This window comes from Orbicella franksi, chromosome 14 (genome assembly GCF_964199315.1).
Source record: "Orbicella franksi chromosome 14, jaOrbFran1.1, whole genome shotgun sequence".
Classification (NCBI taxonomy): domain Eukaryota; kingdom Metazoa; phylum Cnidaria; class Anthozoa; order Scleractinia; family Merulinidae; genus Orbicella; species Orbicella franksi.
The window spans coordinates 18405549-18420583 of NC_138158.1; the positions used below are offsets into that span (position 1 = coordinate 18405549).

Here is a 15035-nt window from a genome sequence, read left to right on the forward strand (position 1 = left end):
TTTTGACGGTTGACAGTTAAATTTTCGGTTGACTCTCTAGATTTCTCTGACTCGTCTCGATTTCTGTGAGGTGACAGTTAATTCAATCCTCAGCTGCCTCATGCATTATTTATTACCTCATAGGAATCTCGAGATAATACCACCTTTTACAGCACGGAAATACTGCTCAATGGTGGTCGTTTAGTAAGTGGACACACATAGCTAGGGGTTTTAGTCACAGTTTTTATGGATAGAAAGTAGAACCAGCACCACATGAAGTGGAAAGAAGTACTTCTAGAACGTCTCCAAGAACACAATGTTTACTAAATTGTCGAAGAGACCGACAGCGAATTGTAATGAAATTTTAACGATTTCGCCGCGACGCGAGGACAAAGTTAGATAACGTATGTCAGATATTTTAATTTGGCATTAAAATTTTAGTTCATATATGCATAACCCATTTATATACTTTAATTAAAGATAGAGACCGTACGGACAGTCACTCGAGTTTCACGCACGAAGCGTCTGATGATCGCTTCGTGCGTGAAACTCGAGTGACTGTCCGTACGGTCTCTATCTGTAATTATAATATTCCGCTCTGCATGTATTTACATCGAGCACTTCTACGATTTTGTGAAACCTTTTACATTTTTCTTTAACCCATTTATATAGCAATTTCTAACAGAACTTTATCATTACATTTGGGCTTCGATCAATCGAAATACATCTTTCAAGTTTTGAGTTTTCGAAGTCATACTCATTCATGACCCATGTCACATTTTGTGCTTTTCACATGAGGTCAAGGTGGAAATAAATTTTTTCCTTTGGGAAAGGAGTGTATTTTTACGTTAATATTTTCCCTTGTTTGTATGCATGAAAACGTATCAAAGATCGTTTTTAGCCACTAAACGTCCACGTTTTAGTAAACGTAACAAAGATCGTTTTCCCAGAGATTTCTGAGTCAATATTTTTCAGTTCTAAAGCTCAATGTCACATTAATTTTTACAAACTTTGAATTGTATACCGGAGATATCAGACAAAAGATTTAATTATTCATTGCACACAAAAATATAACGCCAAGCAAGTTTATATAACCATCAACTTTGTACTAAGTAGACAGAGGGTCTGAGATGGGGTTTAGCCGGCTGATAGCTGAGAAAAAATATTGAAAATTACTCACAATGGTCCTTTTTATCAATGCGGCGGCCATTTTGAAATCCATTGTTTAAAATAGCTATTATGGGATTCTAAGGAAGCAAATTATAATTTACTTGCCCCTGAGCATCCCATAATAACCGTTTGAAGCAATGGAATTCAAAATGGACGCCACATCGGTAAAAGCTATTTCCATAGGCCACGTTCGATATATCAATGTTCTAACATGGTTCCGAGGCTTTCGGGTCAAAATTGTAAATTTTCTAAGTTTCTTTTGTCTCTCAATTCCCAAGAGAGACTTGGATACAAAAAAAAAAAAACAAGAACAAAAACAAAAAAAACAAAACAAAACAAAAAAAAAAGAAAACAAAAACAGACAAACAAAAAAAAAACACCACCAAATATAGAAGTTTGTCCTGAAAGCCTCGGAGCCATGTTAGAATATTGATATTTCGAATGTGACCTAATGTCGGCTTAGGAATGACGAGTTTTTTAATTGATAACAGAGATCTGAGAACTTCAAAATTTACTCATGAGCAGAAATATTGGAGCGATTTTACAATACCGGACCATTTATTAACATATCTCTCAAAGCTTTTAAGAACGAAGCATGTAGAGACAAAAGTAACCATTCAAATTCAATGAGATGTAAATGAGTGGCCCGGTATTCTAAAATCTAGCCGAAATATTCATTGACACTTGAGAAATCGCACAGAATTTAAAAACTGATTAGAGAGATTTCAGCACCCCCTCCAGAACCCACTTCAAAGTGTAATAATGTATCTGTTACTATGAATTTTCAATGTGTAGTTTTGGCGAACATTTAACCGTAATTTACATTTTTGACTCGCCCAACGATCTCCGCATACATTCTTTTTTTCTGTGAGAATACATTTTATCAGAATATCAAGGCTGAAATTTGCCAGATTTTAAGAATGTTTTAAGAATAAATTCGAGGCTGAGACTTTAAAAATAATGTAATTTTGTTTGTAATACAATTACAATATTGATAAGTGAATAAAGATGGTGAATTTTAACCTCGTTGATGAAATGTGAAAGGTGAATTGATCAACATAACACGAGCGCGGGACAAAGAAAAAATCTGAGCTCCCGAAGCAAATCGAACCCGTGACCTCCCGAACACCGGGCGGGCGCTCCGTCCACTGAGCTACGAAAACTCATGAAGAGCAAGCTCATTTAACTGAGTTCATATGTGACAGGCGTCCTACATACTGTTAGGATCAACACTGTAAGATTTTCCTTTGTCCCGCGCTCGTGTCATGTTGATCAATTAATCTTTCACGATTACAATATTGCATGTTTTTAACTAAATCATATAAAAATCTTCCTTTCTCTAAGAGGCAAAACTAGCCAAAAGACAATAAAAACAGCACTAGCGGTATGTTCGATCCTATTAGCATTTCTGCGAGAGGTTTCGTATAATCATTTCGAGTTTTATTGCCTGCAGTCGGACTCCAAAATTACTTCATGCAACGCCATCAAAGTCAATAAAACGGAAACGTCATACGTCATAACCTAAAAAGATTCACAAGAATATTTTCAGTCTAAAATTGGCAGAAAAACAAGAATATTAAGTCTGAGAGTAAAATACCAGTGGGAATTTAACGAACTAACTTCAGAATAGATCGTGGAACAAAATTCGTGCAAAAAAAAAAAAAAAAATTGAAAATTACGTTGCATGCATGAAAGGAACGTGCAGGTAAGAGTAAATGGTTTTTCTAAAAGGACTCTTTTTGACTAGGTGACAAAAGACAACTCTGAACTGGACCTATTTCATTACCCTTACATGAAGCAACGTTAGGGGAGGTTGAACGTTCTCTGTTCTTTCTAATTAGCCTCTGGTTGCGTTATTTCCCAGCCTTCCTTTAGGGCGTTGTAAGCTGACTGAAGAGCTCCTTCGTTCCATTCCACAATGCCTGAATATGCTTCACCTACTATAAAAACGTCTTCACCAGGAAATGGACGTTGGGCCCATTTCATTAGATCATATCGGCTTACGTTAGAACCCGCCTTTGTGTGATGCCTGTTGGAAAGAACACGTAGTGCGTGTTATTAAAAATGAGGTCAGCCATAGGTAATGGAGGGGAATGGTTATGAAACCTGGTAAAGTTCTTTGTTTTATGTTTTTGTTGGCTATTTTGGGGGCTGACCCTGAACGAAACCTGGCAAAATACAAAAGGTAGTTGTGTGTGCTCATTCAACTAACCAATAGAGGCACTGCGATAATGTAATTCATGCATAGTCAATGATCAAAAAACAACAACATAAATACTAGCCTGTTTGTTGCTTCTTTGATGTTTACCAGGCTTCTTAACCATTCCCTCAATTAACTTAAGCGCAGGTCGTTGACACTGATTTCATGCAGGGAAACTAGATGGTAAGTTTGGGTATTTCTGGGATTGTTTTAGACGACTAACTAACTAACTACAAACCTGCAAAAGCCAAAAATCGTCATTCGCTTAGTGTAATGTAAATTAACCACGTGATTACGGAAGGGCAGGTCCGTGGCTAGAACAAAAAAAATGGCTGAGGCAATGTCCATGGTTTAATTCTCTTCCTAGGTATTTAGGATGTTTATGATGACTATAAACAACAAAAACGAAATAAATGACAGAGGCAAGTACCTCTGTTTGCCTCTTACTAGCTATGGCCTTAAATGGGACAAGCTACCAAGCCAGCCGGATTCTTTGTATCATTTAAAACAATTATAAAAAATCATTTCTCTCATGCGTTGTGGGTCACGCGTTGTAGACTGTTGTGTAGGTTGTTGTCAGTTGTCTTGAATAGTCGAAAAGACATTTTGAGCCTCAGGAGAATAGTTACCCTCCAAACGCTGGTTTTTAAATCAATAGAGATCAATTTAATTGTCTAATTTCAGCCATTATCTGAAATGATTGTTGCCTAACCCTGAAATGCTTATATGAGGTAGATATTGAAACAAGTATTCCTTTTCAAAAGGGCCTTAGCTCTCGAAATAATCGAGGACTAATATTTTCGGGCGAACAATTATATAAATCGGGGCGTTTTCATGGCAGCCACGTTGGCTTTCCCATACAATAGAAAGAAGAGAAATGAATTGCTCAAGAACGGAACTCAATTCCTAAGGGAGGACTTTTTTCTAGGGCCGGCAATTTGAGTTATTTTGGCCATGGACAAAATTACTTTTAAACTGAAAGAAACCTGGAAATAGTTGTTCACTAAGATAGAAAAACTCTAAATAGATAGTAATAAACCATAAACGAACAAGGATGGTTAAGGATGGAGAAGATTAGCACGGATTACAAACAACGAACTTGAAAAATTTAGGCTTAACTTTTCATTAATATGGTTGCCGTAATGATATGTGATTATTTCCTATACCGAAGAGCTTCTCGCAGAAAAGTTTGCTCACCAAGCTACTTTCTCCCAATATTTGAACACCATATCCAGAGGCTCTGGTAAGACTGCTCCTGGAAACACTTCCTGAATAGCTTTCTTTAACTCCGACTCCAAAACTGCTTTAGGCAACTTGGAAAGCTCGCCCCACTTGACTGCGCATGCTCTCCAAGCGTATGCCAGCTGAAGGACGGCTTCGCCTTTGGGTCCTCTACCACTAAAAGCGAACGCAAATGAAAACATTAAAAAAAAATACTTCTAATAGAAGCTAATCAATGCTGATTTTGAAGTTTTCTACTTACACAACACAACCAGGATCATTTTAGAATCTGTCAACATTGTTTGTTTGTTTCGTTAATTAGGTATATTTAACAATCATTCCACAAGCGTGCGTTAGATATGGGATTATAAAGAGCCAACAAGTTGGCTGTAGTCATCTAATATCCAAGAAGCGCGAGTGGAATAATTGTTTTATTAAAAACACCTCCAAAATAAAAGAAAAAACTGAAAGAAAACAAACATAACCCCCGCCCTCACCCCCCACCTCACCCCCCCCCAAAAAAAACCACGCGCATGCTTACCATAGTTATAGAATAAAGCAATTCAAGAGTTTTCATCGGCTTAGCCATCATGGCATATGAGCCATTCATTACACCACATATAACCATATTATAAATAAAGATTCCCCAATGAATAGGGACAATGCGTCCTTTTTGATGGCTTACCTGTAAGGCATTATAGAAACTAGACAAGAAGCTGCAGAAAAGAATATTTCAAACGGCTTAGTCAGTGTCAGATTGTGAAACGAAGTAATGTTTTCCCACCAAGGATAACTGTAAACCGCTACAGCTTTAAAGCCAGACTTTGCAAAAATTGCTTCGAAGAAGACATTTCTTTTGATATCTGCAGCCAAGTCCCCAGCTATCTCTTCAAATGGAGTGCGTGGCACGGCAATGATGAGCTTTCTGGCCGACACTGTAAAATTACCTGTATCAACTGTAAAAATGTTTTCTTTCCTATAAATTGCTTTGACTTTCTCCTTGGCGTACATCTTTACTCCCAAACGCTTCGCAGATCTTTCCAATGCATTGACGATATCTGATAGGCCACCAGGCGGCCGATAGTAATCATACGAAGAATTGCTGGAAGCTTCATTCAGTTCGTATCTAAACAAAGTGCTTTCTTCACCATAATTTCGCTTTGTAGCGTACATGGCCCAATAGAACTCGCAGCCTTCACTTCCAAGTTGGTGGCACACAAAATCTCGGAAAGACGGAAATTCAAGTGTTTTCTCTCTAGTAATGTTCATCCAAGCATATTTCAGCATTTCGGACAAAGTCATGTTCGCAAAGGGGCCTGACAGCAGAGTCGGGAAAGCTTGCTCTTTGAGGGCCTGGGTACTAGATACAAAGACTCCTCTTGTTTCCCAATGTGCATCGTTTATGTCCATTTTCAACATCGGGATATTGAATCGACTAGCTAGGGTCCTGAAAATAAAATATATACTGTAAACCTGCAATTTATGTAAACCCATCGCCAACAACAATCCTTAATTTTTTTTTGATAGCGACTCTCCTCACAAGCTTGGAAAAAATCAAAAGGAATTGATCCATGTTCCCTGATGTTACCCGATTCTGGTTTAACTGGACTGACAGCTGAGAAATAACACGTTTTTATCTATCAGCTGGGATTTGAGATCTGCAAAATTGACTGAAAGCTAACAAATGGACTGAAATTTTAACTGGTACTGAGCTGAGAAATCGCCGACAATTGGCGAGATTATATTCCAGCAGCCCCAAAACAGACTCGATCAAATTTGCTCAAGAAAATTGCCATAAATTTTATAACTATGTGGTAGCTCTGGGCCATCCATCTGATCTCGAGCAATGGGATCCAGCTGGAACTCTGGAAGGCTGAAGAATTTGCCTTGCAGCTCAAAGCGCAAGACTTTTTATCCTAGGGGTTCAAACAAATTTACGTTCCTTGAATCCCTGAGGAAAAGATGTGGAGTAATGAGACCTTTTTTTTTCCCTTGGAGCCATTTTTACTACGAAGTTCTACACCCCTAGAACCCGTGGACAGCGATAAAAGGACACGATATTCAGTGCCTATAGAGAACCTATTTTTGTAGGATCGAGAATTGAGTGGTCATGATCATAAATATATAGAAATTAATATTTCTTACATCACTCTCTTGTGTTCTCTATCCACACGCCAGGCTCCTAAACCTTCGAGGGTAAATTTAAGCACATCGTTTAGCAATTGGTGACATTGTTGACTTGACAGGCTTCAGTTAGGGATTTGCGATCGACTTTTCGCTTTTGCGACTTCAAAGTGCAAACAAATTCACTGGGAGTGATAAGTTGAAACAGGCAACGAAGAAACAAATTTTTAAAAAATTTTTTTTTAATGACAATATATCGAGCTATTTCAAAATTTTGCCATTACTATTTCTACCCGGGGATAATTTTCTAAATTTTCAGCTCTTTTCAGTGCGAAACGAATTTTATTGTCTTTGTGTGTGAGTTTAATGGGAACGAGCAAAGTTAAGCTGCGGTGTTTGAATTTTCAGTGTATTAGCGGGTTGAGATTAAAACGAGACAAAAAGCGGGTTAATCCTTCTTTGTGTTGAACCTTTTCTTCATTTGGATCCCGTCTAACAAAAAAAATATTTGAACGCAGACTTATTGCAATAACAGCTAATGAAATGGAGTGAATGGCTGCAAAGCAAACATAAAATTGTCTATAGTTTTCGGATTCAAATCACAAGCGCTGCGTGACTCGTGTTGCAAGTCATAACCAGGCCTTTCGAGCAAAAAAGGTGATAGCCTTTGTAAAGCAGCACTGTTTGAAGCTTCTTATTACTTTTCAGCTTCTTTGGGTTTAACTAGAAAGGGAAAGGTAAGTCTACCTTAGAAGAAAATTTGACCGCCGAAAACAGGAAAAGCGTGCTTCTGAGCGACAACACACTAAGTTACAAACTTACTTATGCTGATGTTTGGCGCTTGGCTAAACCTGAAGTCATAGTCTCGTCCTCCAAATCTGGAATCTTTTTCAAACAAACACACGTTGTCTTCTTTCTTCATTCGCATGAGTGTCTCTGCCATGTACATTCCTGAAATACCTCCTCCGACTACAACAACGTCACAGGACATGGGACGCAAAAAGGACTCTTTAACTGAGAGAAAACAAACGAACGGAAACGCAAATGAAAAGTTAAAGAGATAAATATGGGTTATTGAAGAAGCGGAAAGTGAAACTATCTTGACAGAACAAGTTAAAGAACATAAACACACTACTTTTGAGGGAACCAGCAGGCAACAACAACAACAAAAACAGCAACTAGCTTTATTTGCATGACCATCAAGTCAAGATAACCCCATATCCGCACAGATAGCAATTCGATAACCCCATGTATGTCAGGTATGGCCTGAGGGAAGCGAGTCCTGCTTAAAAAAGTAGGGGACCGAGCTAGTGGCAGTCAAGAAGAAGTTAGTTTAGCATGTGGTTGTCGTTAACAGAGTTTTACAATCTTTATCACCAGTCAACTGAACATTTTAAAGCGTAACTCATGCAAAAATCCAGCCTCAATTATATATGAGCCAAGCACAGCACGCGTTTTTATAAAGCTCAATGCGCTCTAGGCGGCGTTGATAATGAAATCAGTTGAATTTGTCTTAGTTTAGACTGAGATAAAATCACGTCGGGAGAAAAGTGGATTGTACGGATCATGACCCAAAACAAACAATCTGCTTAATATTGGGTTTAAGAAAGAACTAACCGAGATATGATGTCTGAAACGGTCTGCAATCAAGGCTGGCGAAAGACAGGTGATTTTTCAAAAAATCTTTTTACTTTTGCATGTTTGCGGCCCAGCCAAGCGATAAGCTTAACGAAGCTTAACTTTGTTTGTCTTTCCTAATTAAAACAGCCGAACCCAAAATGATTTAAACGGTGTGTTTCTACCGTACTTATACCAGATAACACTAGTCGCCCGGTTAGGACGGTTAGCCGGTTAGTCATATGGAGGTGTTAAGCGACATTTGGACTCCGCTCAATGGAATCGGGCATCCAAGGGAAAACACGATGAATTGGTTCATAATATTAACATATTCTTTTCAATTCTATTCACGGATGAGAGCTTTCTTCCACACTAACCTACAGCACTGCCTCATTGTTTTTGAACTTTTTTTGAAATAAGATACATCCCTTTGTTTGGGCTATTGATACAGTTTCAGTAGATGCGATGTGACCAACCATACCAATCTAATAAAAAATCGGTATCTGGGGGAGATGACGAATGAGAATTATGTTTCTTTGAGAAAGAATAAAAAAACTTGAGACGGAGAGACCTCGGACATTTGCTAAGATTCTTTGAGATGTATCTTCTCTGAAGGACCCTTCGCTACATTATTATTCGCAATTATGATGGTAGTTAGCCGGTGTTGAATACAGATCTACGTATGACAGTCTATAATAAGTCGCAAATACAGGCGCTTCAGATTCTGTTAGCCATGGCATAACACAATTCATCGCTAACGGCACAACAGCTTGAATGAAACGACGCATCGCAGTTGTCACATTGGGGTCCCTTTTGGTTGGCTTTAGAAGTATATACCAATTAAAGATTAAAGATTCAAGATTAAAGGCGGTAGCAATAGACTTCACACTGATAACTTGACTTACCATTCTCTTTGGGGTCACCATTAATTACTCCAGAGTGCTTTTCTTTTCCTTTCTCGTGAGCTAACAGCGCAGCTATCACGGTCAAGGCAATCAGCAGAGAAAACAACATGAACAGCACCAAAGCCACGTTCACTAAACTCACGAAGAAGCCGCGCACCTCCGTTTTACGAACTGCACTGTACTCCGTACGGACCATGTTTGTGGACCAGAATGATGATCGGAATCAAGCGGTTCTAGGGTCGAGCAAATGGCGAACTAAAGTCTCCACTGGCGGCCTTGTCGCTGTGGTTGGGGTATAACCTGTTCTTCGGTGCCAACCGGGAGGTTGCGTAAGCAAAACTAGTGAAGCGTAGTCTAGAGGCGTGATTTTCAAATGTTACGCGACACCCTGTCAGATAATATGTATTGCTTCTGTTAACAAAACACGATTAAAAGGGTATTAGTGCTTAAATTGCATGATTCATCATCAATTTTAATTGCCTAAAATCTTTTCTTAAAAATTGCTCTTCGTTTTGGAGCGTTTTAACATTTCTCACAAATTTGCCTTTGGTTTTGCTAGCAGGTTTGACAATACCAGTATAGAATGCAATGGGTTGCTTGGTGAACACGTCGAGCGAAATGACATTAATCTAACGTGTCGCGAAATGCTTAATTTCTCGAAATCCTCTTCTTCCAGCGTTCAGTTAGTTGAGGCGCAGCGCCAAAAAAACGAGCGTCTCTGACTTTTTCACACTTCTCCTCAACTAATTCCTCGAAAGATTTTGTGCCATTCAGTTTAGATCGGAGCAAACCAGTCCGTAGGCAGAACCAGAGAAGCGTGGTTTAGGGGTAGGGGTTTATATATTATGCTGGCATTATTTTTGAGCAGAATTGTGGAACAAAAGAATCGGGAGTTAATTAAAGGGTATAGGCCTTAAGTTGGCTGAGAGTAATCCGACGCTATCTGGTCATTCCAACATAAAATTTTAAAGAGTGCTTCCGAATCGGGATTTAGCAGACATTCAACCCTCTTCTGATGCACCAGAGCAAGGTTTTTTCCATTACTAGAAAACTCATTTCGCAATAGTCGAGCCAGGCAAATGGAGGATTACATTGAGGCGTCGCTGATGGTTCAATAGAACAAGCATTAGTGAGCATAATGGGGCATAATAAACGACAGATTTAGTGAGCGTTAAGTTTCCTTCAAGTTAAAAGTAATTTTGTCGGTGGCCAAAATAACTCAAAGTACTGTGACTAAGCTCCTTTGATTGTCCACAAACGTTCGCTAGCTTCCCCTGGAGCAAAACTTTACTTATTCTTTTGTTTTGCATTCTTTGAACTGTTCATTATTTATTATTATTCTACTTGTAACGCAATCACGTGATCAAATAAACAACAACTAGATACAATATCTTAAGTAACCTTGATTGTTTGCCGGAAATAGCAAAGCCACATCGAGAGGAGGGGGGGGGGGAGGGGGGCAACCGAAGGCGCACCCCGAAACGATGCGGCCCGCGGGGTGGGTGGGTGGGTAAATAACTAAGCTAGAACGCTGTCTGAATCGAACTGATGAGCTATCATATGATCAAGCATTAATGTCCATGGGCGAGTTAATGAATAACCTACTTCATAAATTATACCGCTATTGGCCAAATCCAGTACCATACATAATTCTACTTGTAACGCAATCACGCGATCAAATAAACAACTATATACAATATCTTAAGTAACCTTTATTGTTTGCCGTAAATAGCAGAGGCACATCGAGAGGGGTGGGGGGGGGGGGGGGGGGGCAACCGAAGGCGCACCCCGAAACGATGCGGCCGCCCAAACCGCCAGACAAAAAAGAATGTTCAACAACAGGTGAAGGTGACGAGAAAAGTGTTTAAGAGGGGTGGCACGCAATGTTCGAAGCAATGAGCCTGGCCACTGAGAGACGTCTTCCTAGCAGCTGTGCAATATAGAGTAGAACTGCGTCAGACGACCAGTCTCCCTGGAGGCTGATGAGCTCGACAGGGGCACCACACTTAAACGCATAAGAAGCACCACCGCGATGCAAGGAATGAGTGGAGTTTTTGGAGGGGTCTAGGCCAGCGGAAGCGAGGACACAGCGTAATTTCACATCAAGCACGTCGTAGGTTATGGGTTTGATGTTGCCGTCAAAGGACTTGAGGAAGGGAGGTGAGGAGGATGGAACCAGGTGGCAACGCAGATGGTGTCCATAAGCTTGTACTGGGCATAAAGGGTGGCCCGGAGGCAGGCGAACCACTGGTATCAACAAACGAAGCTGCTTGAATTGTATGGTTTTAGACCATCGCACACAAAATACCAGTCCCCATGGGCGGATAAAGAAGTCGGAACGACATAAGTTTTTGGAAGAGTCGTAGTCCTGCGCAGACTTGGGGACGAGATTTGACTTGCGGAAAAATGTATAAAAGCCGATAAGAATGGCGGCCCAAAAGGCGGAGTCTACGTCAGCGGAGAGAAGATGGCAAATGCGCCTGAGTATGTCTGGAGTGATTGGGAGTTTCTGTTCTCGGGCATCACCCAAAATACGGCGAAGCCCTCGCGTAATCCGTTTGATTGTGAACACTTCCTGAAATGTGACGCTGAGACCAAAATGCCGATGAAGAACATTTATGGCAGACAAATAATTGATGACCGTGCGGTATTTGCAGGATGTAGATAAATGAATTAAAAATCTCACGATAGTCTGAGGCTGGGCTGGAATGGAAACCAAACCATAGGTGGAGCAGAAGCGTAGGTAAACACGCCATTGCGACCGTCGCGTGCTTAAAGTAGGGTCGGCATAGGCAGCGGCGGAGACTGCCTTGGCACGCTAGTCAAGCTGCGACTCATTAGGGTCACTGACGAGTTTAGTAAGCGACTTAACCTGTCGGCGGAAATGTTATGTCGACCAGGTAAGTGACGCAAAAAGAGATGAAAATTATAGCGCACGCTGAGCCAGAAGAGTTCGCGCTAACAAGACATAGCCAGCGGGTTTTTGCAATATTCTTTGTTGATAAATGTCATCGCTTGAGTGTTATCTGTCTCAACATAAACACGTTTGTTCGACCAGCGGGGACCCCAGCGACGAGCGGCTAGAAGGACTAGGAATAACTCTGAAAAGTTAATATTGGAACGAAGGGAATGATCAGTGGCGTGACCAGCTGTACACCAGTTGTGAGGATATAATGGCATATTGTAGTCTACAAGGGAACTGGGGGCCTAAGGCCCCACAAACCAATCATCGGAACAAACGGCCCCATAACCGAGAAAAGATGCGAAAAAATCGAGCATCATGCTTCGACCATTAAAGGTAAAGAGGAACTGTTGCCACCATTTAATGTCCGCGCGAAACTGAGAATTAAGGTGACAACGATGTCACGAATGCCTAAGCCTGTTAACACAAACGATGACACGCCGTAAAAACGTGCGACCGCCGTGTACAACGTGACACGCAAAGTTAAGAGAACCTGCGAGAGATTGTAGCTGACGCTTGGAAGCCGAAACCTGCTGTGAGAAACGTGCAACGAGACATTAGAGTCGCTCCAGTTTATCCGCGAGAAGTCGTAGGGACATGGACAATGAATTGAGCTCGAGACCAAGAAAAGTAACTCGTTGAGTGGGCGAGATCACTTTTTTGCAACTTATGTTAAATCTTCATATGTTTTTCCAATGATAAGGAAGTCATCCAGGTAATTGATAACAGAGCGGAAACCGCGTCTAGACATCATCCGTACAATTGCGTTAGACAAGCGATTAAAAATCGACGGAGCGCTCGAAAGGCCAAAGCAAAGACGATTGTCAATAAAATATTCGTATTGAGACGAGTCCAGTGCACCGAACATCCAGCGAAAACCTTGCAGCTGTCTGTGAGGAGGAAAGACAGGAACCCAGCGCCAAGCAGATTCAGTGTCAACTACAGCATAATAGCAGCCTTTGGACGAATGAGACACATTGGTGTCGACAGAGTTCATGCGAAATGAGTCTAAAGCAGGTTTAATATAATCTTAAGGGAGTTTTCCCGTGGACGACTGCAGTCAGTAATAGGGCGGGATTTTCCGGAATCTTTTTTAGGGACACGACCGATGGCATGAATACACTTGGGTTTAACTAAAACGCGAGAGATTCGCCCGAGACCAAGTTCCTTAGCAAATGTTGGAAATCACCAGTTCACCCAACACTAGTCTCGTCTCAAATCTTTTATTCGTCACAAAGCTCACCAGAAATCTCAACCGTCACCGACCACGTTGGTTTTCTTCTCTGAATTACAGATCATTCCTTATTGTGAAAGTATTCTATGTTCACGTGATCAGCTTGTCGCTCAAGCTTCGTTACATTAATCTGTTTGGTTGTTGATTACTGTCACGGTCCTTGTCACGATATGAATTTCCTTTTTTGTCACGCACCTATGAGTAGCGCAGCCATGAATCTTTAACACAAACAACTCGTCTAGTTCAGGTTTGAACTCGTCGCAGGCAGCACTAGTATAATTCACCCCGTCATAGCCAGCAATGCCTGAAACATCTGACTCTTTAATTAGCTTGAAACCATTTTGCAGACCATCGAGAATAAAATCTTTGACGCAATCAAAAGAGAGTTCTTTTTGCCAAGCGTGGAAATTCAGGGGATATTCCTCAGGCGGGGTGAAAATAGAAGCATCGAAGGAGGCCGCAAGCGGGGCACAATCAGAGCGAAACGTTCATTTCTTGTTGTTATTGGGATTAGCCCTAGTGGGAGCCCCAGTGCAGGCTTTGCCTTTGTGAGAGGACAGTGAACAATGAATGCAAACATGCTTATACCTGCACGACTGAGGGTTGGGGCAACCACCAGGACTAAAGTTCCAGCGAAAGCAAAATTCGTCGGAGCCAGATGAACGCCGTTCTGTAGGAGGCTTAAGTGCGACAGCAGCGTCGAAGTATTGCGCACTCAAATCCTCCACATTTGAGCCCCAGGAAAACTTCTGACGCAGTTTAGTGGCACGATAATCTTGGTCAAAAGCAAGAATAGCCCGAGTCTGAAAACGGGTGCCTTTCACAGCAAGGAATTTCAGATACCCCAGATATCGCTGAGCCTCACTGGGACTTGACGAAAGCAACGTTTCTAAGATCTTAATGTTAGCCAACATAAACTGGGGGAATGTAAGTTGTAAAGGCTTCAATTGCTTCCCGTCCGAGCCATATATAAGTTCACAAGGACGCAACTGCTTACCTAGGCCTCCGGCTGCAGCTTTCTCAGAGGCAGACGAAGCGACCTTAGTGACTTCGGCCTCGTGCGTAACTTTGTCGGCACCAGCGCCAAAAACGGCCTGAATGGTCGCGAGTTCCTGTGCCATGTTAAGAGGCACGGTTGTCGGGACGGGTTTGTCCTGCTCTAACGTAGTGTTCCCAGAAACGGCAGCAGGTTTGTCGGAGGCTAGAGCCGCTATTGCACGGCGAAGCAGCACTCTGTGGCCTACGGAGGCAGGCATAGTGAAAGGTGAAAAAAAAACAAACAAAAAAAAACTGAATACTAAATAACTAAGCTAGAACGCTGTCTGAATAGGACTGATGAGTAGACTGTTCACAGTCCTCTATTTTTCCGTGAGATCGTAGATGTCGATCGTTGAGTTCGATGGGCCGCCATCTTGTTCTCTTGATGCGAGCGAAACTGGGGAGAGTACAAAATGCCCGTGGGTAGTGGCGGTGGGGTTAATAGCGTGGGGGTGACGGGGGTCAAATCCAATACCATACATTATTGTTTTGATTCAAGGAAATTCGAAATTACGACTTTGGGAGTCCACAAGATGATGTTCGTGATGGAGTTTTGGGTATGACTTCTTAAGGTGGTAGGTCAAA

General features: G+C 41.3%; 1 protein-coding gene across 1 annotated transcript; it reads right to left on the reverse strand.

Annotated features, from left to right (window-relative positions):
• Window positions 1-2166: 2166 nt before the first annotated feature.
• Window positions 2167-14495, reverse strand: LOC145467876 (uncharacterized). The gene is made up of 7 exons (XM_081451488.1): window positions 14410-14495; window positions 9217-9604; window positions 7517-7708; window positions 6716-6758; window positions 5256-6017; window positions 4547-4747; window positions 2167-3178 (listed from the first exon to the last, which is right to left on the reverse strand). The coding sequence occupies exons 2-7, from the start codon at window positions 9410-9412 to the stop codon at window positions 2983-2985; spliced, it is 1590 nt and encodes a 529-aa protein (XP_081307614.1). The 5' UTR covers window positions 9413-9604; window positions 14410-14495; the 3' UTR covers window positions 2167-2982.
• Between the last annotated feature and the right edge of the window lie 540 nt (window positions 14496-15035).

Excerpts from the sequence above, each read along its gene's own strand:
- LOC145467876 (XM_081451488.1), bottom strand. The coding sequence starts at position 9,412 with ATGGTCCGTACGGAGTACAGTGCAGTTCGTAAAACGGAGGTGCGCGGC. Across the intron at positions 6,018-6,715 it reads AGAGAACACAAGAGAGTGAT|GACCCTAGCTAGTCGATTCA; the intron begins GTAAGAAATATT and ends TTTTATTTTCAG. Across the intron at positions 3,179-4,546 it reads TATTGGGAGAAAGTAGCTTG|GCATCACACAAAGGCGGGTT; the intron begins GTGAGCAAACTT and ends TCTTTCCAACAG.